Source organism: Ruditapes philippinarum, unplaced genomic scaffold (genome assembly GCF_026571515.1).
Source record: "Ruditapes philippinarum isolate M1 unplaced genomic scaffold, ASM2657151v2 ctg244_1_1_1_1, whole genome shotgun sequence".
In the NCBI taxonomy this organism is placed as follows: Eukaryota; Metazoa; Mollusca; class Bivalvia; order Venerida; family Veneridae; genus Ruditapes; species Ruditapes philippinarum.
In genome coordinates this window covers 405341-429357 of record NW_026852350.1, presented here as the reverse complement: position 1 = coordinate 429357, position 24017 = coordinate 405341, and the positions used below count along the sequence as shown (strand labels likewise).

Genomic DNA, 24017 nt, shown 5'->3' with positions numbered 1-24017 from the left:
ACACGTTATAAACTGGGATATATTATGCATCAGTATATAAAAGATAAAAACCAAGAAGACAGTAGGAAGTTGCCTAGTCTCTTAGAATGTTAATGATTTTTTACAGAATAGATCACGTGACTTGTATATGCTGTAAAACAGTTTAGTAGTAAACGTTCATTGACACACATGATTTTTAGATGTTAAAAATGCTATATTGCCAATATTAATGCTTTTGTTGGTGTTATACAAAACACATTTTTTGTACTGTTATTTATCATTTTAACACATAGTATTTTAGTACGCAATGCCAGCTTATCATCTGAATATTTTAAGCAAATATACCTTTGCTTTTACTCTATATTTGGATCAGAATGACTTATCGTATTTAATCACATTAATCACATCTAACTTTAATGAAAATGATTATATTTTAATGCAAACAGATCTCATTGTGTATATGTGAAAATTAGGATATGTTTAATACAAAATTAATTGAACACGTTGAATAAAATAATATAACTCTTATATTCAACACGTCAATTCAGTATTGAAACAACATTCATTCAATATCCTCTTTGTATTTATATATTTATATATAAAAGAAACAATTGACAAAGCCACTGCACTAACAAACTCCGCTACATCAAGATAGCGATTTCCTAGGGTTAACTTTTTTATCCACCCAGTTCTCCCTCGTGCAAAAGAGCTAATTTGACGACTTATATACGACATTCTACTAACAGTTTGATTGTGATATGAAGCTACAACTCTTTGCATTTCTGTTCAAGATAACTGATGATGTTTAGATAAGGTTGGTTCTACGTTTATCTGATTATAAAAGGTGACAATAATGGCAGAATTTGGCAAACAATATATCACTTGCAATAACGGGCGTCCAATTACTGTCAATTTGAGTAAAAATCATTGCACATTGTAATATACATTCACCGTTTTATGCTAGGAAACGACTTTTTCAGAAGTAACTTATTTCGAATAAGACTCCATTTATGTCTTTGACTCTTTGACTATTTCCCTTTTTTTCTTAATGAGAAAGCGTGTATATTGTCAGTGCATTCTCATTTAAATAATTGATAACTTTATGTTGTTTCTTAAAGGAACTCAAATGAGGTCCAAAAGCCTAAAACATAAAATTTGAATTTCTTGAATAGTCCAACTGGCGTACTAAAAAAAGAAGGAATTGCAAATAATCAAATAATAAAAGTCAGAGCGTGCAAATAATCTGATATTGTGCTCCCAAATTATTGGTCTAGACCTACTAACATCAAAAGGAGCATTAATCTCGAAAAGAATTTTCAAGTCCTGCCATGTCAAAATAAAAAATGCAGTGGAGCCCCTTTCATAAGATTGTATATTATAATCCATGAATAAAATCATACACGTGGAAGACTAAATGGTATGTCAGCAAATTGTTTAGAACATTCTCTACTTCTATGCATTTTATATCGACAAATATTAATTGCCAATGGCTGAGTCTAGTCTACTGTATTCTATGTTTACATAATATGTCGAATTCCATAAAAGAAAATGTGGCAGTATTTGTTATGTTTTCAATTAGCATCGTTTAGATAATGTTAAGGAACTAGATAATAAGTACGTTTTGAGCAAGGTCATATGCATTGAAACATAGAAATGATAAAAGCAATTACATTAATTGTTTTTATTTATGTTCCGTTTTTCGCTAATCAAAAAGCAGTAGTACCTTCTATTGTGTGTGTCTACCAAATCAAGTCAATTACTTTATTTTTGTTAAACAATCCGACAGTGAGAGACGTCGTTGGTGGCATGCAGTATAGTACTCCACTCTCTGAGTAAATTAAGCAAAGTCAGTGAATATTGCAATTATCAGTAAAAATGACTTTAGTGAGTGAATCGTGAAGGCGGTATAAAATCATTACAGCAGCAGCAGCAACAACAAAAACAACGTTTAAGAACAATTCTTTTATGCCCTTTTAAGGGTTATAAGGGTTATTCCATTTCGTCATTAAATATTTTTGCATGTACAGTATTAATATAATGTACAGTAAACAGATTAAAAACATATTTATTTCACACCTTATAAAATATATGCAATAAACTTTAAGCATGTGTACAACGTGGTTTTCCAAAATATCATTATTGGATCTAATCTCATCAATTCTGCTTCAGGTCCCAAAAAGTTCATCTCATATTCATCGTTTTCATTTCCAGGGTCCAAACAGTATATATCAAAAGCATATCATACTCCATTTAACATCGTACTCCAAAAGTCCATATCGAATCGATATTGAATTTGAAGTAGCAAAGTTCTGTGAAAATAGTAATAAAAATGAAGATGTGAAATAAAGAGCTATGTATTCGTTGAATATAATTCAGTATTGTACTAAACAATGTATAATAATCTCATAATACATGTTTTGTTGGAAAGTGGAGACTTATGACAATTATGAAACTCCATTAAGTTTGTTTAGGAATGAAATTAATCTGCATTTGAAGAGATAACAAGACAAAACGATAGGTTATGTATATAAACTGTACTCAATTATCACAGCAGCATTATATAATTATTTATTTTTACATGTTATATTAAGAACCAAAATCTCAAACTAGATCTAATATTTGTTTTAGTGACCTATCCTATCTCAGAACGCAATTAATATCACCTGTTATAATCGCCTGATAAATTCTGTATTATCTTTACAAGTTTCATTGGTTTTATTTTACATATCTAAATTGGAAAATGATAAAATGTGCTTGTTTGGTTTTTGTATCTAACGAAACTGTTAAATGCTTTTCTCTTGCAAAAATCTTTTTATGACAATTGTAATTTGATGTAAAACTGATGAATAATTGTAAATATTGTGTTGATGGACATCTGTAAATTTTGCGTTGATGGACATCTGTAAAGTTTGCGTTGGACATGTGCAAATTTTTGGTTGACGGACATCTGCAAATTTTGCGTTGATGGACAGCTGTAAATAGTTCGTATAAGCTGTAAAAACGGTATTACATTTTAAATGTTTGGAAATAAACATAATATTTTCTACATTAGATCAACAATGATATAGAAGAGAAACGATTTGAATCATTTTGAAACATAATTCTAATTTAATTTAATATACATGTATTGTAAATCAATTGAATAAAGATTTAAGAAGAAGCACATTACCTTTATCTTAATATTTTCAATATATAGTTAAAGCTTTTGAAAAAAAAACGTATGTCGTACATTGAAATCCCAGGTTGACATCAACATTTGGAACTGCAACAATGTATCTTCACAAAAAGTTTAGATATGTTTAACAAAATAGCATTTCATATGCAGCTGAGTTAGCGTGAAGTCTATGAGCTTTATACAAGATATTATATAATTATTTAGCATATTACATGAAAGCATATATCGTTGATTTACTGCTTAATTTAGTTCCTGAGATTCTTCCTAATAACACAAAAATACTAACGTGTTAACAACTGTTTTATTACTACTCTTTCCTAAATACAATTGTTTATTTTGCTGGAAAAACAAACAATGCTTGTTCATTAAGGATTAGTTAATGCATAAATCATTTAAACTTGTGGGTTACTCAAACAATAAATCCATCAACAGTGTAATAAAGCACGGTGTTTATTTTCAACCGCTTGTCGAGTTATTGTGTATAACGCATACCAAAGCAATTGTCATATTATCTAGGTAATCCCGACTTGTGCAAAGCCTATTTCTTCGCAATGTCAGCGTCACAATAAAAATTTATACTTGAATTGGTGGAAGTGAATGTAAAAGCATTTCCAGATTGTATTGTTTATAGCTGCACACATTCCCTCATTTTTTGCTAATACCATCAATTTATGATAAAGGTATCTCAGTAGAACTCCAGAGACTGGGAAAACAAATATATCTCTCGCCTGAGATATTTCAGTCCAGGAACTAAAGATTGTATTAACATCATATTATACTATCCACACTATTTGTATTTCATATGATCTTAATCGAGCTCTTTAAAATAAAGATTAGGTAGGATTTGAAGTAAGTAATCCGTATAAGCACACTCTAGAATAGAGAAAATAAGAATCCCTATAGAAAGCCCAAAACAGCAGAACTTAAAATGTTGCAGGCTCGGTTTGATTGAGCCCCCTAGCACCGGCTTAAGCAGAATTCAACATTTAAACATGAAATGGTAAAAGTTTTTAATTTACAAACATCTGCAGATGTATTCATACGGCGGTTATCATGGAAGAATCACACAGTTCTCTAAGAACTAAATTGAACCTTCATTTTTAGCGTTTTTCTAGACCTTAAAGCAGCACGCCTCCAGATTCATCCTTATTTTCATGAAAATTTTGAAAATGTATTTAAAGGTAAAATATTGTGAAATGAACAAAGAAAGTGCTTGACACATTACAATCGGCACTTAAAATCCACGTAAATTACCAAAAAGAGGTCAAAATATGCATAACTAGCCCCTACTGCGTTAGTAACGCAGTAGAAATATGGTTATAAATACTACAAAATACAGTCATTAATTGCACATTAGATATAAATTATCACTTGAATCTTTAATTTGTTTACTTTTCTCAAAGTTTTAGTATGATTTTCCAAGTTTAATTTTCTTGAAATATTTTGGGTCATCTGGAGGCATGCAGCTTTAACTATACCCTTTATATTTAGCATTCGTTCAGACCTAGATTGAACCATTCATTATTAGTACTCTCTTAGACCTTAATTGAACTCTTTAATATTGGCATTCTTCTAGACAGAAATTGAACCCTCAATTATTCTCATTCACATTAATTAAAACCCTTTATTGTTAATAATCGCTAAGACCTTAATCTAACACTTCATAATCAGCATTCTTCAAGTCCTAAAGTATTCGTTACTAGTATTCTCTAAGACCTTAATTGAACTCTTCATTAATAGTATTCTATAAGGCCTTAATTGACATTTTTATTAGACCTTCATTGAACCCTTAATTATTTGTATCTTATCACCTTTATTTTTAGCAGTCTAAAGGATTTCGATTGAACTCCTTCATTTTTAGTCTATATAGATTTATATATTACACCACTGATTCGTGATTACACTAAAATAAAATATAATCAGTAAATTTAACATTTAATAATCAAAATAGCTTTTGAACAACTAAGCTTGAAAATATAGTTTCATAAACTTGAAAATATGTTATTAAAATAATTCTTCATTAGCGTGTATTTCCTTTATAAAAATGATTTTAACCACATCTTTACCGACTTTTGAATGATACGTTACGAGATACATGTATGTAGATCTTGTTTGTATACCAGATAAAATGCGCGAGTTCAGCGTGCGGCTGTTAACCTTCTGTTTTAAATGTGTTTCTAGAATAAAACAATATCAGATTGAAAAAGTCTTTAATTTAAACTCTTGATCTACTTATGACGTATTTTTTTCTTGTTGTTGTTGTTGAAAAGTAACTTTCGGTCGTATTTTCTATGCTTCCTTCGTACGATATGTGCTTGTAAATGGTGAAGTATATACATTGTTTTATCGTGCAAAAGTTAACATGTATAATACGATATTGTTTCGCATACTAGCTAGGTCACGAGGCTGTAAAACAGAGTTCAAAGTCTGCGAACCTCATTAATGACACGTTGTATTCATAAAACAGATATTTTACATTTTTACCAATTTAGCAAAAATACCTTGCAAAATAATATATATTTCTTATGTATGTTGAATTTTCAAACTAGATTCATCACTGGTGAAATATTTGCAATAATCTTTGATAGAGTATGCTTATCTTTAAACACCCTGCTGAGCAAATTTATCAAAGAAATATGCAGATCAAATTTAAACTTTTTCATTTTTTTTTTAATTTTTATAAAAAATATTTGACAGTTCTTAACTAGAATTATTTATTTGCCACCTAATGATGCAATTAAAGACAAATTGGCAGTTAATAATCAGCCAATTAGGGCTTATAAACTCGAGAGATTCTCATAGATATGAGTCTCCATGCGGGGATAATTTTCCAGGTAAAATGTTTTAGATTGTGAATATCTCCCCACCTCTTACCTTGCAGTGTAAGCTCTGAAGCTGTTATAATTACTCTGTATAATCAAGGCTCAAATGACAATTGGCACGCGGAATATAAAAAGATAGTGAAAGTTATTAGTCCTCCCAGCAGCCTTTGCGATAGGAACGCTGACATTCTGAAGGTCGTCTGCCACCAGGGGGAACGAAATCACCAGCCAGTTGTATTCATCTCACGGGTTGATCAGGCCCTTGGACTAGGGACCATACGTTTTAAATAAAAAACAATAATTATAAACATTTTAATTGTTGGATTTTACCGGAAAAGGGAAAAATGGCACACAGGTTCATGAGAGACGCTGGCCAGGAGACTTCACAAAAGGTATTTATTGTAAGATACATATATAAGAATATCATACATGTATTTCCTAGAAATTTGTTCAAGAAAATTTATGGCATACATTAAATGTTTCGATTTGCACTGCGATTCTAAAATAAGCAAAACTATAAAACAATTAAATAACTTTGATATCAGCTTTGATATAAACTTTAATAACATTATCATGTTTTTTCAACATATTTTTCTATGGCACATTTTAAGCTCAATTCTATAAAATGTACAATAAAGTGGGGTTGTTTAGTGGCATCTTTTGCACATTGTTGGCAAAAAGATGTTCATGTGTATTTATCATTTGATTAGTTCGTTTTACATAATTATAAGGTTGCCTTTGTATTTTGCTCCAGAAATATGCATACTTAATTTGTACAATTATTTGTTCATTTGGTATTAAGTTTGACAAAATATTTGTTATAAATTATACATGCATAAAAACAATTATTCAGTATTTGAAGCATAAGCTGAATTAAGGTCAAGTAAAAATAAACGGGTTATTCAAAAATCATTGTTAACTCTGTGTTCTAAAAATGATAACACAAACTACATGTACACGATTTCATGAAGTTATATGATAACAATGTTCTTTTTAATGTATTTAGTTTCATAAGAATGTTAAAGAATATTAAATTTTATTTGAAGTATCACCTCGTTCAGCTGCAGTTTTACAAAGAGAACTATCTGGTTTCATGTTTTCCTTTCACAAAATGGTATTTCTGGTTACAAAAACGTCGTTCTGTTAACAAAACATTTCATTCAGGTTACAAAGAGGTGTTTCTATGTATAAAACGGTATTTCCATCTTTCCCGCCAAAACATTCAGTTGTAAATATAGAAAGACTATACAATTGCTATTTCAACTATGAAACAGTCAAATTTGAACACATCACGCTAATCTTGCCTTCTTTGCATAAGTAGGTTGTACATAAATGGCATATACCTCATTCCTCACCCCACTCACTCTCTAGTACGGGCTATAAAGGAACATTTAAATGTCATACAAAAGCCGAAAATAGTAGTCTTTATCCAAACATTCATACCTTCGATCATTTTCTTCGCTTTGAATTTGGTAACGGTATATATAAATTTGTTCAACTTTATTGTGCTTCATTTTTATATTACAATGCTAGGTTATCTTGTGTTTTGTCTTTGCACTCTATTTGTTTCCCTCAATGCCGTCCTTTATCTAAAGAAAAGTGAAAATTCCCCCAGCTGCTTCACTTCACTCAGTCAGACGTAAATTTGTTGAAATAATGTCACAAAAATTGATCATAGCGAGTAAAGATAAGATTTATTTTGAATCGGCAAACTTTAAAAAGGATTATCATAATCTCTATTGAGCTGTTACAGACGATAACGATTAAGAACTATAAATAAGCAAACGAGTAAACATGCACTTGACTGGAACCGGATCTGATTATTTCCATATGAGTTCTATTTTAAGCGTTTTTAAAAATACTTAAAAACCCTTGGTGTATTTCGGTATAGTAACAAATCTTATCAATAACTTATTTCAAATAACTGCAATGCTTATAACTTATTCTGCTGAAACCAAAAGTGATAACCCTAAACTACCCGTATACAGCCAAACCAGCATAGACATCCGTATAGTCCGGCAAGGCTCTATACGGTCAGTAGCTCACTTTTTTGTTTTGATTCGTAAATCCTTTCCGAATTCACGACAGGACAAATCTTTTGCATAAATTCAGCAAGTCAAGGGTTTTACAGACAATAATCAAATACAACAATTTATTCATCCTTGTATCTGCAAAGAGGTTCTTCCTTTGTACACTGCTTTACCCGACGCAAATATGCCAGTATAAGGTCAAAGCGATTATCCATTGGCCAAGATATAACAGGTGGTTATTGTTTTTGAGTGGATATTATTAACATAACAATCTATTGTTACAACAATTATCTCCATTACCTAGTAATGAAACCCATTAGTCTGAAACAATAGGAAGTTATTTATTAATGTGTCTACATAGCAAATGGTTTTGAACGTCATAGATAAGGTTATGATATAATACTAACTGGCCATTGACAACTTGGTGCGTGTTATATGTCATTTTTCTGACGTGGGATATGTCATGTATCGAATTATATAAATTGATGCGTCGTGCAGTATTGCTATCATATCAACTGTGTATCAATTTAGCTCTAAATATAGTCATATTCATTTCGAAATATATAAAATACATGTATCATATTTGATAACATCTAAACGATTTATAACTTTTATACCTATCATGATGACGTTTTGAATGACGTAAATATATTCATTCAGTAACAAGATCCAGGCTATATACCAGAGTCATATTATCTGCTGCAATTTAAACTAATAAATGACATTGTCGTTTATCAAATTACTTATCCATAGCATGCAATAAAGCAGAAAAATCAGACAGACAGATAGACAGACATGTTGTTAAATTGCGTTAATTGCTGTTGTATTAAGTATCTAATATATTTGTGACTTGACTTTTATGGGTCACAAGAAATCAATATAATTATATGCTATAACATCATAAAATGACGTAAGTAATAAATCGCACAAACTTTGTATCTAAAATAGGTGGTCAGAGAAATAGCAGTAACAAAAATGTACTTCTGATGTTGCCTGACTGTCAAATGGCTCAACACTATCATTGAATGTATAAATAGAAGCAAACCAAAAAAGGTTCGATGACATTAAAGTTAAAAATATTATGTAATTTATTACAGGTGAATACCCGAATATCAACAATACATTATGTCATTATATGCTATTACGAACATCATTACAAGACCATTACCTTAAAATTAACGCGAAATCAATTCAGTATCATTTCTGTTTATCACATTGTAGCTTTATGTCTCATCAGGGAGTATTCCTTGACTTTTTTGTATTACAATAACAGTAGTTTCGACTGATTTATATATATACCTCCCTGCAGAAACAATTTTTATGATGTGATGGAATTATGATACCTTTGCTTATTTTTCTTGCAATTAGTAGATTTTCAATTCATGCGTATACATCAGCTCGTTTTAGCTTATTTAGGGTTACAAAATGTGCTTACAGCCTGTTTACATGTATGTAAAAAAGTTCAACATATCTGTGTCGTATCTAAGAAACAAGAAAAATAAGAAACAATAACCTAGATACAATAGTTTTTCATTGATCTTTATCATTGACATTTTGTAACCGAACAGGAAACAAACAAACAAACAAACAAACAAACAAACAAACAAACAATAAACAAATAAATTAACATAAAAGAAAAAGGAATGGAAAAAACAGCAGCAGCAACAACAACATCAACAACAAAATCAACAAACAAACAGAACATATAAACAAAGCAATTGTTATAACATTGAAAGAGGTTCATACGAAACATTTTTTAAAAATACCTTTTAAGTCAATTCGTTCATATTTACTTGTTTGGTCTTTTTTACCCTGATGTCGTTACATTTAAAAGATAACGTCATGATACTGCACGTAATATATGTTTAAATTATCATTTACATATTGCAAATTTAGTCAAACTAATTATTTTGTCAAAGTGGAGCAATACTGTTCAAAGAAACGAAACAAATTCAAATCTGTAAACTTATTCAAATGTTTATATCAACGAATCATATACAAAACAGTATTAAATATATATATTTCTTTTGTCTCATGTTTAGAAAGATAATAACAACATCAATTTTAGATTAAACATAAATCAAGTCAGTGATTATATTCAATTCATTGTAAAATTCAAAAGAATGGGTTTAAAACGTGTATTTATCATTCCGTTGAATTTCCCGTATTGTTGAGCTTTAAAATAGTTATTTTGTGATTAAAAAAGTCATGAACAACATTAAAAAGCATAAGTTATTATTTTTTTATTTTTATACAAATTAAATAGTATTGCTTATTGATATAAAAAAGGAGATCATTGACTTATTACAAAGGAATGTGAAAACCAGTAATCTGTTTTTAAATTGTTTGAAAAAAAACACCCAATGAACCTACGAATTATACATGCTGCCTCTTAATCACAAACACTATAGCTGCTGCTTACCCACTATCAACCTTTTCCCCCATCTCTGAATCCTATGAATGAATATACCATATGTTGTTTAGCTGTTTTCTAATAAAGATAACGTTTCCCAAGTTAACAACAGATCCACCTTGTTTATAGAAACGTTGTTTTCCTTAGAGATTATTAAATATATGTGTCTGCTATATGTATTTCAAGTTAAAAGTGTGTGCTAATAATTATTTATATGTAAAATATTAGCAGCACGAATGAAATCAGGCCGTCAATGCATAATAGTCTAGGCCAACAAATATGTACACAGTGTAACAAAACGAAAGTGTCTTGATGACGTAAAAAACAACTTTTAGATTTTTATATTAATTCTATGCTGCTAAAATACTCTTTTTAGCAAAACTATACATTGGTTAAAACAAATAATATTTTCAATAACACAAAGTCATGTTATGTCAAACTTATGTTTTTGTTGTCATTTTTATTGAAAGACAGAAAAAAGGAATCCCTTAAGAAAGCCCAAAACGGCGAAATTGAAGTCATTTTCCCTATTCTTTCTAGCGGCAAAGTTGCGTTTAAACGCGTGTACCATTGGGTTGGATTGGTCCCTGTTTGGCGGTAATTCATAACTCACTGACTGATTCTTCAATATGCATACTTTCTTCTCATTTTTGGTCATCTTGTGAATAATGAACGGTTACAATACCTCGATAGTCTGCAGTAAACCGGAAGTACTAATTTCCTGATGAGAAATAAGACTGTTTTAGTTAAGTTGAAAAAAAATCACATTACTATAGTTAAGTCTTGAGAACCACTTTATTATTATTTTCAATATTATCGTTATGGTATACTGCAAACATTTTAGAAATGGGGAGTTTCCGCTAGAGCAATGGAACTAAACAAAGAAGAGAAAATTGCAAATTCGAATGCATAAGCCATCTCGAATTAATATACTAATTAATTCACTTATGGAATTTTATCACACACCCTATAGCACCGGTTTTACCTTTGTTCAAACTTGAACAAAAAATAAAGAACTATTGATCAAACTATAATATAACAACACAAAGTCTATAACAAACCTGAGTTTGACCTGATATCCTTTCGAATAGCATTTAGTTTTCTGTAATGTCAAGAAAAGATAAACGTTCATTTAAGTTTATTTATAGAATAATTCAACTATGATTTTAAGATGAAGACAATATACGGTAAATGTTTTTCATCTTCTTTGATCTTCGGTGATATCTGTATCTCGCATACTTTATATAAAATCTCTTCAGATGTAACTTTGTTTTGACCTTGACTACATTTTAAACATTGCCGAACAATGCCAAGATTGTGTAGTTAGCGCTACTCAAAAAGCAATCAAGGCTTCTTTTCCAATTTACAAAAGTATTTGACAGCCCGGAAGGATATTACTGTTTGACATGGGTTATGTAAGAAATAAAATGATTATATGTGAGTAACTATACAATAAAATTTCGTCTGTATAATATAGATAGGAAATAAAAAGTTATATTTTGCTACAAAACAGGTAGGAAATCCATAACAAGGCCAGCAATGAATAACTTAATTTAATAATAAATTTGTAAGCGAATTATTCGACATTCCATCCGTTTGCAAACTGTGATATATATATACCGAACAGACAGACACAAACAAACACTATTGAAGTAAGTTTAGACTGTGAGCATTATTTTTGGAAACCACCATATTACCACAATTCATCAAAATTGTACTATGTAAACAAAGTAAAGACAGTAAAGTAAAATGTAAACATTTAACGCATTCTTTTCAAGTTTCCCACCGAGCTTTTCTTGTTACTTGCAAGGCAATATAATGATCAGGAGAAAGAGTGATACCTCTGAAACATAAATCACAACAAAATTACATGAAAATTGTAGACTTGGTTTGATTGAGTCTGTACATGAGGGATAATGAAGAAGTGCAACATCCATCAAGCCCGCTAACACCGGCTTAAGCGGTACTCAATTTTACTTAAAAGTGACGGAATTAATTATCCCGAAGGACCAGAAAAACATATCAACACTGATAAGCCTGATATGCAAAATATTGCAGCAAATATTTCTCTTTTTTTTCAATGTCATTTTCAAGGTTGGATTTGATCTGGTTTTTATGCTATTATAGTGGCAACTTGTATTTACAATTAAGATCTGTTCAAGGATAAAACATCCTAAAAACCATACTCCTATTCATGCTTTCACTGATAAAACAGCATAACTTTCACGTGTACTGCTTTCTTACAAAGATAATGTCTGCCATACTTAATATATATTCTCTATGCATAAGAATAACTATTCTTTTTTTTTCAAGATAATTACAGGTTGTAGTTGAATATTGCCAAGGTATTGTCAGGAAACACAAGGCACGCTTATAATGACTTTCATGAATAATATCGACCAAAGTGGGAAAAATGTTTTCATATTCATACAAAGTTGTCTCAACAGTAACATAGATTCGTTCAGTTAGCAAAATAGAGAAAACGGAATCCCTAAAGAACGCCTAAAACGACAAAATTTAAAATGTTGCAGTTTCGGTTTAATTGAGCCTGTTCATGGACGGTATTAGAAAGTGCAAGTTACCGTTCATGTCCCCTAGCACCGGCTTTAGCAGAATCTAACATTTAAACATGAAAAATAATGAAATTTGGAATTTCGAAACATCCGCTGATGTGTTCATTTTTCCTTTTTTCAACTGAAGAAGTATGTTAAAGGGGAAAGCAGCACACATTTGTGTTCATAGTTACCACCTCGATCGTAGTATTTCACGAACCACTTGTCATGCAGAAGAATCAAGGATGCACCCTGAGCACTTTAATTACTTTATGTCAACATAAATTAATAGGCTTAGACCACCTTTTCAGTTCCAACGTCTCTGATGCATTTAAATCAGTTCTTTAATCCGAATATTTATTTTCATCCAGTCATTATAGAAACAATTTAAATTACCTAGAAATTGGCTTTGCCAAGAAACTGTTGCTGTTTAACACCTGTACTTTCTATTCTAGATTTGCACTTCATGCCCCTTACAAACTACCTCTCTCGTCTTACCAAAGAAAAACAAACAGTATTTCAGGAAATAATCTTATAATGGAATTTCTGCTGATTTTGGCTTTAAAAATTAAGCAATAACCCTTTAAATGATATTATTACCTAATGCCTCCTATAAATACTAATTCCTTATTTACAACAATGGAATCGCTGAAGTCCCGTGCATGCGCAGTGATGAAATGAACTGTTGACCAGTCAACTTTTTTAACTGTTTCACCCCTGTCATCGGGTATTTCTGTTAACGCCGTCCGCCACTATCCGGTAATCTTAAGTCGGTCAGCTCAATGTACAGTCACTAGATAATTTTAGAAAATCAAACGTCTGTAGGATTCAGTTGTAAACAGTTAAGAATTGAAAATGTTATAAGTATATTGTTGCAATATATATATTAGTTTGATTGCAAAGCATCAGGTAATGAAACAGTTATTTCTTGGGTGCTTGTGGAACAGTCAAAACTGTTGCCCCCAAGGTATAAGGGGTGCCATTTGGAACTGTTGCCAGAGCCGATACCCATAAAATAACTGTATAATGTTAAATGGTATGAACCCCTCGTAAGGATATTACATACAGATTCCTTTACTTAGCATTTCGCTTGCTGGAATTGTGCAGTCTGACCAAGCTCTATACTGTTGGCTGACCACAACTTGTTTTATTTTTACCCAAGAATGAAAGCGGGACAAGTCTAGTTAAGAAATTAAAGGTAACGGGATAATAGCATTACATGTGATTACACAGAAGTTATTTAATATCAAAATCTGATGCAGTTCCATATACAAGTGTATTTTAAAAGAAGACATTAATTATAGCTATCATATATAATTGACAACATTTTTTATTACAATGACATGAGAGAAGATATATTGATATCAAGGCATGCCAAAATCATGTTTTATTACATTTATCTAAAAAGAAACAGAAGATTCTCGACAGCACTAGTTTTCAGACAACCACAAAACGGTTTAATTTCTTTGTTGTTTACTATTATTTCTTTCAGTATCATTTAAGTGATTATCCTGTCTATGCTCTGCCTTGCGCCCTGTCCTGTTTTTGTTTGTGGTCCTCCTGGGCTCCTTGCCGCTGGTTCTTGTTGCTGGGTCGTGTGGGGGTTGCATTCATTAGACGCTGCCTTTCCTTTTTGATCTTGAATGTTAAAACTATACATCATTCACTGTGTTAAGAATGCAATATTACGTCTAAATTTGACATTAAATTTGCTCTGCACATGCACACTTTTTGTAAGGTTAACAATTATTAAGAATATACAATTGTAATTGTTATTTAAACTTAGTTTATTTCTGTTATTTCCTTTAACAGCAGTCTCCTTTAGTACAAATAACAGAAATTTGTAGGAGTTTTTTCTGTACGTATAAAATAACATTTCACTATAACAATGTTTATTCAGGAAATACCGATGGGCATATACAAGTGTTACCTAGCAAAAAAGTCAGATTTATCTTTACATATCTCGATACTCTTAGATCAGGAATACTCTTCTCTAGAAATCTGGCAGACAGTAACAAAAGCACTTAGATATGCCACCTATTTGTTTATATGCACACCAAAGCAAAAGCCTGCTTTGTAACACAATAGATGTATTAACCCTCAGACGAAATAGAAGTAAATATTATACATTTATATATCTATTACTAGCCAAACATTATGAGTACAGATGTTTATTCTAATGCTATGTATCAGTTTCCTTTTCATGAAAGTGAAATTAGATTGTTAAAATAAGAAAAGAAACAAAAACATCGAGAGGTCAAGTTGTGTTATTGTAAATCTATTTTAGCAAAACTCCTCAATTCAATTTCTATATGAACTAGATGTCTACGATATCGTATTTGATCTACTTTTTTTCCTCCTTTGTGTTTACATTTAGTTTGTATGAAATGCTTGTTAAGATTTTGTATGATTTTGTTTATTCAACCAGTTCAATATATCATAATATGGTGTATATAGCACAGAACTATCTGATTAACGTGTTACTGATAGATTATCAAAGTGTTAATTTCATTTTAGATGTTTTATAAAATAATATAATTTTCTTTGTATCATAATAAACCTATACATGTATATATGCAAAACAAAAAGTGTTTGAATTATAACAACAAATACTTCCAAAATGCTTGTATGAAAGAAAAATTGAGGTATATTGTCTTAGAAGCGCATGACGCATGCATGAAATTATTGCTAAACGGTAAAAGTCTTTTTAAAATAGCAGTATAATATTTTGTTCTGGAATATTTATACTGTTTAAGAATAATATTCATATGTGTTAACAGAGACATAATATGTCACAACTTTTTGTAAATTTACCATAAGATTAATATATAATCAATACAATTTTACTGTTGATAAAATATATAAGAAATATTTCATAAGATATAGCTCTATTAGCTTTAAACTTATAAGTATGTAGAATGTAAATTCATGAAAACAGTATCTGTAAATCACCAGTCTGGTTCAATATTTGGTTAATGCTTTCAAATATCATTTAAGTCAAATAAGATAATTTGATTAATATTTAGTTGAACAAGTGTAAAAAATATTTGCCAAAACGTTTTTCAGTTTCTGAAAAATCGGTAACGTTTTGTAGTAATTTTGCATCGAGCATGCAAAATAAAAGTAGAAATGTAATAGTTTTATTGCAAAAAGCGAGCAACGGGATTTTAAAAATTTAGTATAGTTAGTTTGAAATGTTATTAGCTTCCTTCCCTTTACAAAATAAAAAAAATACATAGAGGATATTCAAGTTTTTTCTATAAATACATGATTTATTTTCATCGAGTGGTATGAAAATAAATATTTCATGAGTGGCGGTAGCCACGAGTGAAATATGGTAATTTTCATGCCACAAGATGAAAATAAATCATGTATTTATAGAAAAAACTTGAATTTTCTGTTTATTATATACATTTTTCTCTTTTTTTGCGATAAAATTTGAATGACTTTCCCTTAAATTTTGTGTACTGGCAGAATTTAAAAGAAAGTAGTCCGGCGAGACACCAGTGAAAATACGGAAAATATGTTTCACTGCAGTGAAAAATGAATTTTTTACAGTGAAAATACAAAAATTGAAAATACACAATTTATTTCATCAATATTTCTCAATATTTCATTTATAAGTATATAATAAATAAGTTTCCTGTTCGGGTTAGACTTCCTTGATATTTATTAACAACAAAGAAAGACTAGTCTTACTATTGGGATAATACCTGTTCAAAAAGCATTTGCATGCTTACTTCCCATTGTTTGACTACTGAATAATTTTAGGTGAGATGTAGGCCAATATACTGTTATGCACGTTTCTTGTTTATTCAATGAGTTTTCTTTGATGTAATGTTTACTTGTTTATACAAATAAACGAAATTTCTTATTTGTTTTCCCAAACGACATAGAAATTTCTTTTCCTAAATTTGTTTTACCATTGAAATACTTGATGAATTGTTATATGTTATAGGAAACGGTGCATTCAAATGTGTTCTCGATACGGTTTCTTTGATTTTCATATTACCAAGAAGTTGTTTTCTAATTAAGAAAGTATATACAAGGGTAAAACAGCACTTAACGGTTTATTTCGGTTTACAAAAGTACAAAAGAAATTGTGTCATCAAGGTGAAATTCCATTTTTTAAAAATTATTTAACAAGCCGTGATATCATTTACAAAACTTTAGAATATTTTTGTCTTTCAAATCAAAATGACCAACAATAACCTAGCAAAATCAGTTTCAGTTATTGCAGTAAAATGACTAATTTAACTATGACAACCACAAACAACTATATTAGAAATATCTGCACGGATGATAATGTTATCTTCTCAAATATTCTAGTAATTCTTTGTATGCATGTCAAACATCAAAATCTCGAATCTATTATCACATAAACATAGAAAATCTTCCTGTAATTTATTTTCTTAAGAACCTGCTGGGCTCCTTTATGCGAGTAATTGTTCAAGTTAACATCCTTACTTTGTCAATAAACAATATAGAACTGTTATTCAATATTTGAATTGCTCTCTGTTAATGTAAATTGTGACATGTATATATTTTCTGAGAAATAAAATATGTTTAAACTAAACTAATATAGAACCGTTCAAAATCTACAAACAACATCATCATTATCATCATCAACAACAACAACAAAATGATGTCGCAAAAGTATTTAAGCAAACTAGTTTTGTCTTAGAACATACTAGTATTTGTTAGCTTCATTGTTCCTTAATGGATAATGAAGGGTATATGCTCTCATACTTCCCGATTATACTGCAACAATGTATAATTCGGCTTTTTCATATGACGTCATAAATTCATCATCACACATATATCAACAGAAGCTGGTATCACTCCGCCATACCATTAGAATAGCTGAATGCGCATGAATGTGAGGCATGTGTATTGGCAATGTAGAAGCTAGTTTTATGCGAGTTTGCCACATAGCACACGGCACCAAAGGTATAAAAAGATATATGCTTACTACAGCTATCAATTAAGGTTTAAATGACAACATAATATTTTCTTCTTCTTCTTCTTCTTCTTCTTCTTCTTCTTCTTATAAAAACTATATATTTTCGTCACAGCAAAAACAAACATTTTGTTAAATGTCTGTCATTTTTCGTTATTATGTTTATGAAAGAATTGACACAAACAATTATTCTGAAAGACCAAAAGCAAAATCAAAAGCAAACGTTACCCTCTTAGTGTTAATTAATGTTCAGTAATCCCTAAAGTGAAACATTCTAATATTTTTAGAGAAAAAAACTATATTATAATGTTTTTTTTTTTGTAATTTATGTATTATGAAATAGAAAAGTTTTGGTCGGTTTTCCGTGACTGACTGTACCTTCTTATGTAACTTCTTAGGAGAAAATAGAACTTTGTTACTCCCAGTTACAACTAATTGTAACCCTTAATTCGTTGTTTATCCCAGTAAACTGCATTTTTACGTTTGTTCGGAGACACTTTTGAAAAAATATCTATCTATGCTGAATCCTTATAAAAAATTATAACAATTACTGAAAATTACTGAAAACGAAATGTTAAAGCGAGGATATGTTAATCTTAGAAAATAAGTGCATACACTTAATGCAGATGTTACTACAAATTAACGAACATTCTTTGCGATTAGTGCAATCAGTAAATCAGGCAATGCAAGGTGCACGAGGATAATCAGAACACATGTTCAGTAAGCTGTGTTTAGATAACTGGACAATGCACAATAGAGGGCGTCACTGATACAGGATGTAGAGCAATCTGTTTACAGTGCATTGAGAAATCAATGCAAAGGTATTTGCAGAGGAAAATCAATGCAAAAGTATTTGCAGAGGAACATCAATTCGAATATAAGAATCATCATATTTAAAACAAGTCTTAAATAGTACTATATTTGTGTTTCTTTCCTTGTAATGAAATAATGATATTAAATTCAATAAAACTTCTATCACATTAAAGCTGTAAAAATCGGTCAGTAATTGTTATATTCTTTTCATAATGTGAGGCTTAGTACTACGCAAAGAATAAGGGGTTCTGTACCGATTTTCTAGTTTATTGAATATTTTGATTATCTTCGGGTTTTATGATCATAAGTAGATGCTTCAGACAGGAAGTTCAGGTGTCCATTCATAAGGAATAAATTGTATATTTAAACAGTAATTACTGGCGTTTGTAAATACCACAAAGGGAACCTTTGACAATAGTATAAAGGGAAGTAATAAAAAATAATGACTTCAGTATTTTCTTTCTAATTATTTTATGTTTCTGAAAATCTAAAGAAATTATAATAATGGTAATAAGAATAAAAACAAAAAAAACAACAATAAAATTGTTTGAATAAACATTTTTCATTCTTCACTTATTGTTGTTGAACAGATAATATCAATAAATATGATAATAACCAACGCTGATCGGATAATTATTAGAATAAATTCACTTTTGTGCCGATCTTATCATATACATAATGCAAGCATTGTAATACATTGTTCTACATAGAGCATCATTTACAAACCATTATTCATACCACTTGAACTAATACATCATGTCTTTGTTGATGTGATCTATTTCAGTTATCATGAAATTCCACTTTCATCTAGTATATAGTACACTTACGAGAATATTTGCTTCCAGAGAAAGCCTACTTTTTCATAAATCTCTTTAAATGCACTGAATGATACACACTTATAAGTGGTATAAAATATAGAGCTTTTGTTCTACTTTGAAAATACCAGTAACGTGCTTCATATCATAATGACTTTCACGTTCAACGTATTCTTTATAGCTTGGTACTCAGACATTAGCATTCTTACCTAATAGATACAATATATATTAAAACATATATTCGCAAATGATATACTTGAACAACAACATGAACAACAACAACGACGAGAACTAAAAAACAATAACCACCACTGCTACCATCTCCACGATCATCACCACAACACCACCACCACCACAACAACAACAACAACAACAACAACAACAACAGCAGCAGGAACAACAACAACAGCAGCAGCAGCAACAACAAAGTAAAATAATAAAAACAAAATGCAAGAAAAAACAACAACAACAAAAGAAAAAACAATTACAACAAGCCCAGCACCATAAACAATATGATAATAGCAGACTGCTAAAATTGTGAAATGTGAATCTCCAATGGTCGTCAAGCAAGAAAAAAACTGTTGCCTCTTACAAATTCACACCCTAGCACTTACAGAAGCAGAATTTATATTAAGAATGTAGCTGATTGTATTATTGAACATTCTGCAGACGTCTATAATGGTACTTTCAATATGGATAGTTCCCAGTCTTTCTATATATAGCTTTATCTCTAATGCAAAGTTATAAATATTCTTAGTTTGTAAACCAAAGGTTTGTTTGAAATGATAAAATTTGGATTTCGTATCAGAGATAACGAAACCTGTATACAACGATTGAAAACTTTTCATTTGCAAACTTTTATATTGGCATATGTGGAATAAGATGTTTACGATATACTCGCTTTTGTGGAAATATATTAAAAAAATAAAATCAGCAAGACTCTGTGAAAAAAACGAAGAAATTCTACGGCATGTTTCATATAAATGTCTATAACAGTGTCGTTGTTATATATCTCTTAAAGCACAAAAACACATTATTTACAGTGAAGCAAACAACCTGCAAAAAGGACGACAGACGAATATTTACATGACGTAGTAATCGTTACTGATAGTAGAAATCTGGAACGGGGGGGGGGGGGTGTGGGTAACTCGAGTACAACAGACAAGAAAATCAAAAAGTTGAAATTCGCAGGGTCTGTCAGGGTCTATTAGAGATAATGAAAAATACATCTTTCACGCTCGTTGCATCACCGGCTTAAGTGGTATTCAAGCATGTTTTCTTTTACTTCGAAGCTAAAAATACAAAAATGCAGACGACATGTCATTTACCTGTAACCATTTTGCAAGACCGCCAAAACAAACATGTTACAATTTACCAGACTTCACGTTATATTATTTTATGATATTTCTTAATAAGTTAATTAACATTAGAACGTCAGTTTTATACTGAATGTTATTGATGATGATGATGTTGATATGCATTTTATGATTGGTTAAGTTTGGTTTGAAGGCAAGTTGACAGAGGAAAGCCATATCTCTCTTTTGGTATCGCGATGTTATATTCCAGAATCAAAATCTGCAAACAAATCATAATTAAATGTCGACTTTATTTTGATTATTTTGATATCTTTTTTCTTGCTTAAATTAAATTTCCTTTTTACTTTGACGTTCAATGAAGTCTTATCTCGGATATATCGCTATAGATATCACATGTTTTGCTATTCTTATAATAAAATTTCAATTAAATAATGCTAGTATTTTTCACTGTGTTTTTTTATTACGAATCTGCATTATTTATAAGTGTGTATCATTTTGTGCATTTAAAGAGATTCATGAAAAAGTAGGCTTTCTCTGGAAGCAAATATTCTCGTAAGTGTACTATATACTAGATGAAAGTGGAATTTCATGATAACTGAAATAGATCACATCAACAAAGACATAATGTATTAGTTCAAGTGGTATATATAATGGTTTGTAAATGATGCTCTATGTAGAACAATGTATTACAATGCTTCATAATGTATATGATAAGATCGGCACAAAAGTGAATTTATTCTAATAATTATCCGATCAGCGTTGGTTATTATCATATTTATTGATCTTTTCTGTTCAACAACAATAAGAGAAGAATAAAAAAATGTTTATTCTGTTTTTTTTTATTATTATTATTTCTTTAGATTTTCAGAACCATAGAATAATTAGAAAGAAAATACTGAAGTCATTATTTTTTATCACTTTCCTTTATTCACCAATGTCAAAGGTTCCCTTTGTGGTATTTACAAACGCCAGTAATTACTGTTTAAATATACAATATATTCCTTATGAATGGACACCTGAACTTCCTGTCTGAAGCATCTACTTATAATCATAAAACCCGAAGATAATCAAAATATTAATAAACTAGAAAATCGGTACAGAACCCTTTATACATTTGCATTGATTTCTCAATGTACTGTAAACAGATTACTCTATATCCTGTATCAGTGACACCCTCTATTGTGCATTGTCCAGTTATCTAAACACACTTACTGAACATGTGTTCTGATCATCCTCGTGCACCTTGCATTGCCTGATTTTCTGATTGCACTAATCATAAAGAATGTTCGTTAATTTGTAGAAACATCTTCATTAAGTGTATGCACTTATTTTCTAAGATTTACATATCCTCGCTTTAACATTTCGTTTTCAGTAGTTTTCAGTAATTGTTATCATTTTTATAAGGATTCAGCATAGATACTTTTTTAAAAGTGTCTCCGAACAAACGTAAAAAGGCAGTTTACTGGGATAAACAACGAATTAAGGGTTAAAATTAGTTGTAACTGGGAGTAACAAAGTTCTATTTTCTCCTAAGAAGTTAAATTTCACGTGGAAGGTAACAATTATTTAAAGACGTAAGATGACGTCTTTTGAATAGCTCTGCTGAGGGTATAGTCGTATAGTGCAATATGGCCATATGAATGATTATAATCATAGGTACAGTCAGTCACGGAAAGCCGATCACAACTTTTCTATTTCATAACACAATTAGGTACACAAATTACAAAATTCATTATTATAATATAGTTTAGTTTTTTCTCTAAATACATTAGAATGTTTTACTTTAGGGATTACTGAACATTAATTAACACTAAGAGAGTAACGTTTGCTTTTGATTTTGCTTTTGGTCTTTCAGAATAATTGTTTGTGTCAACATAATAACGAAAAACAAAATGTTTGTTTTTGCTGTGACGAAAATATTTAGTTTTTATGAAGAAGAAGAAGAAGAAGAAAAAGAAGAAGAAGAAAATATTATGTTGTCATTTAAACCTTAAAGCATAATATCTTTCATACATTTGGTGCCGTATGCTACGTGGCAAACTTGCATAAAACTAGCTTCTACATTGCCAATACACGTGCCTTACATTCATGCGCATTCAGCTATTCTGGCGAACTATGGTGGAGTGATACAATGTACCAGCTTCTGTTGATATATGCGAGATAATGAATTCATGACGTCATATGAAAAAGCCGAAATACACATTGATGCAGTATAATAAATGATTGATATTGGGAAGTATGAGAGCATATACCCTTCATTATCCTTTAAGGAACAATGTAGATAACAAATACTAGTATGTTCTTATAGTACGGTAGTAATCGTTACAGATAGTAGAAATCTGGAACGGGGGGATCACTCGAGTACAACAGACAAGAAATTCAAAAAGTTAAAATTCGCAGGGTCTGTCAGGGTTTATTAGAGATAATATAAAAATACATCTTTCACGCTCGTTGCATCACCGGCTTAAGTGGTATTCAAGCATGTTTTCTTTTACTTCGAAGCTAAAAATACAAAAATGCAGACGACATGTCATTTACATGTAACCATTTTGCAAAACCGCCAAAACAAACAAGTTACAATTTACCAGACTTCACGTTATATTATTTTATGATATTTCTTAATACGTTAATTAACATTAGAACGTCAGTTTTATACTGAATGTTATTGATGATGATGATGTTGATATGCATTTTATGATTGGTTAAGTTTGGTTTGAAGGCAAGTTGACAGAGGAAAGCCATATCTCTCTTTTGGTATCGCGATGTTATATTGCAGAAGCAAAATCAGCAAACAAATCATAATTAAATGTCGACTTTATTTTGATTATTTTGATATCTTTTTTCTTGCTTAAATTAAATTTCCTTTTACTTTGACGTTCAATGAAGTCTTATGTCGAATATATCGCTATAGATATCACATGTTTTGCTATTCTTATGATAAAATTTCAATTAAATAATGCTAGTATTTTTCACTGTGTTTTTTTATTACGAATCTGCATTATTTATAAGTGTGTATCATTCTGTGCATTTAAAGAGATTTAGGAAAAAAGTAGGCTTTCTCTGGAAGCAAATATTCTCGTAAGTGTACTATATACTAGATGAAAGTTGAATTTCATGATAACAGAAATAGATCACATCAACA

General features: G+C 30.4%; 1 protein-coding gene across 2 annotated transcripts in view; it reads left to right on the top strand.

Annotated features, from left to right (window-relative positions):
- Window positions 1-24017, top strand: part of LOC132757815 (filamin-A-like) — a 152523-nt gene that overhangs the window by 53490 nt on the left and 75016 nt on the right. Inside the window, exon 1 of one of the 2 annotated variants that reach the window (XM_060749259.1) lies at window positions 6059-6368. The exons of the other annotated variant lie outside the window; for it this stretch is intronic. Coding sequence (XP_060605242.1) covers window positions 6321-6368 — 48 coding nt within the window. The 5' untranslated portion in view covers window positions 6059-6320. Of the gene's footprint in view, window positions 1-6058; window positions 6369-24017 lie in introns of those variants that run through there. 2 annotated transcript variants of the gene reach the window in all.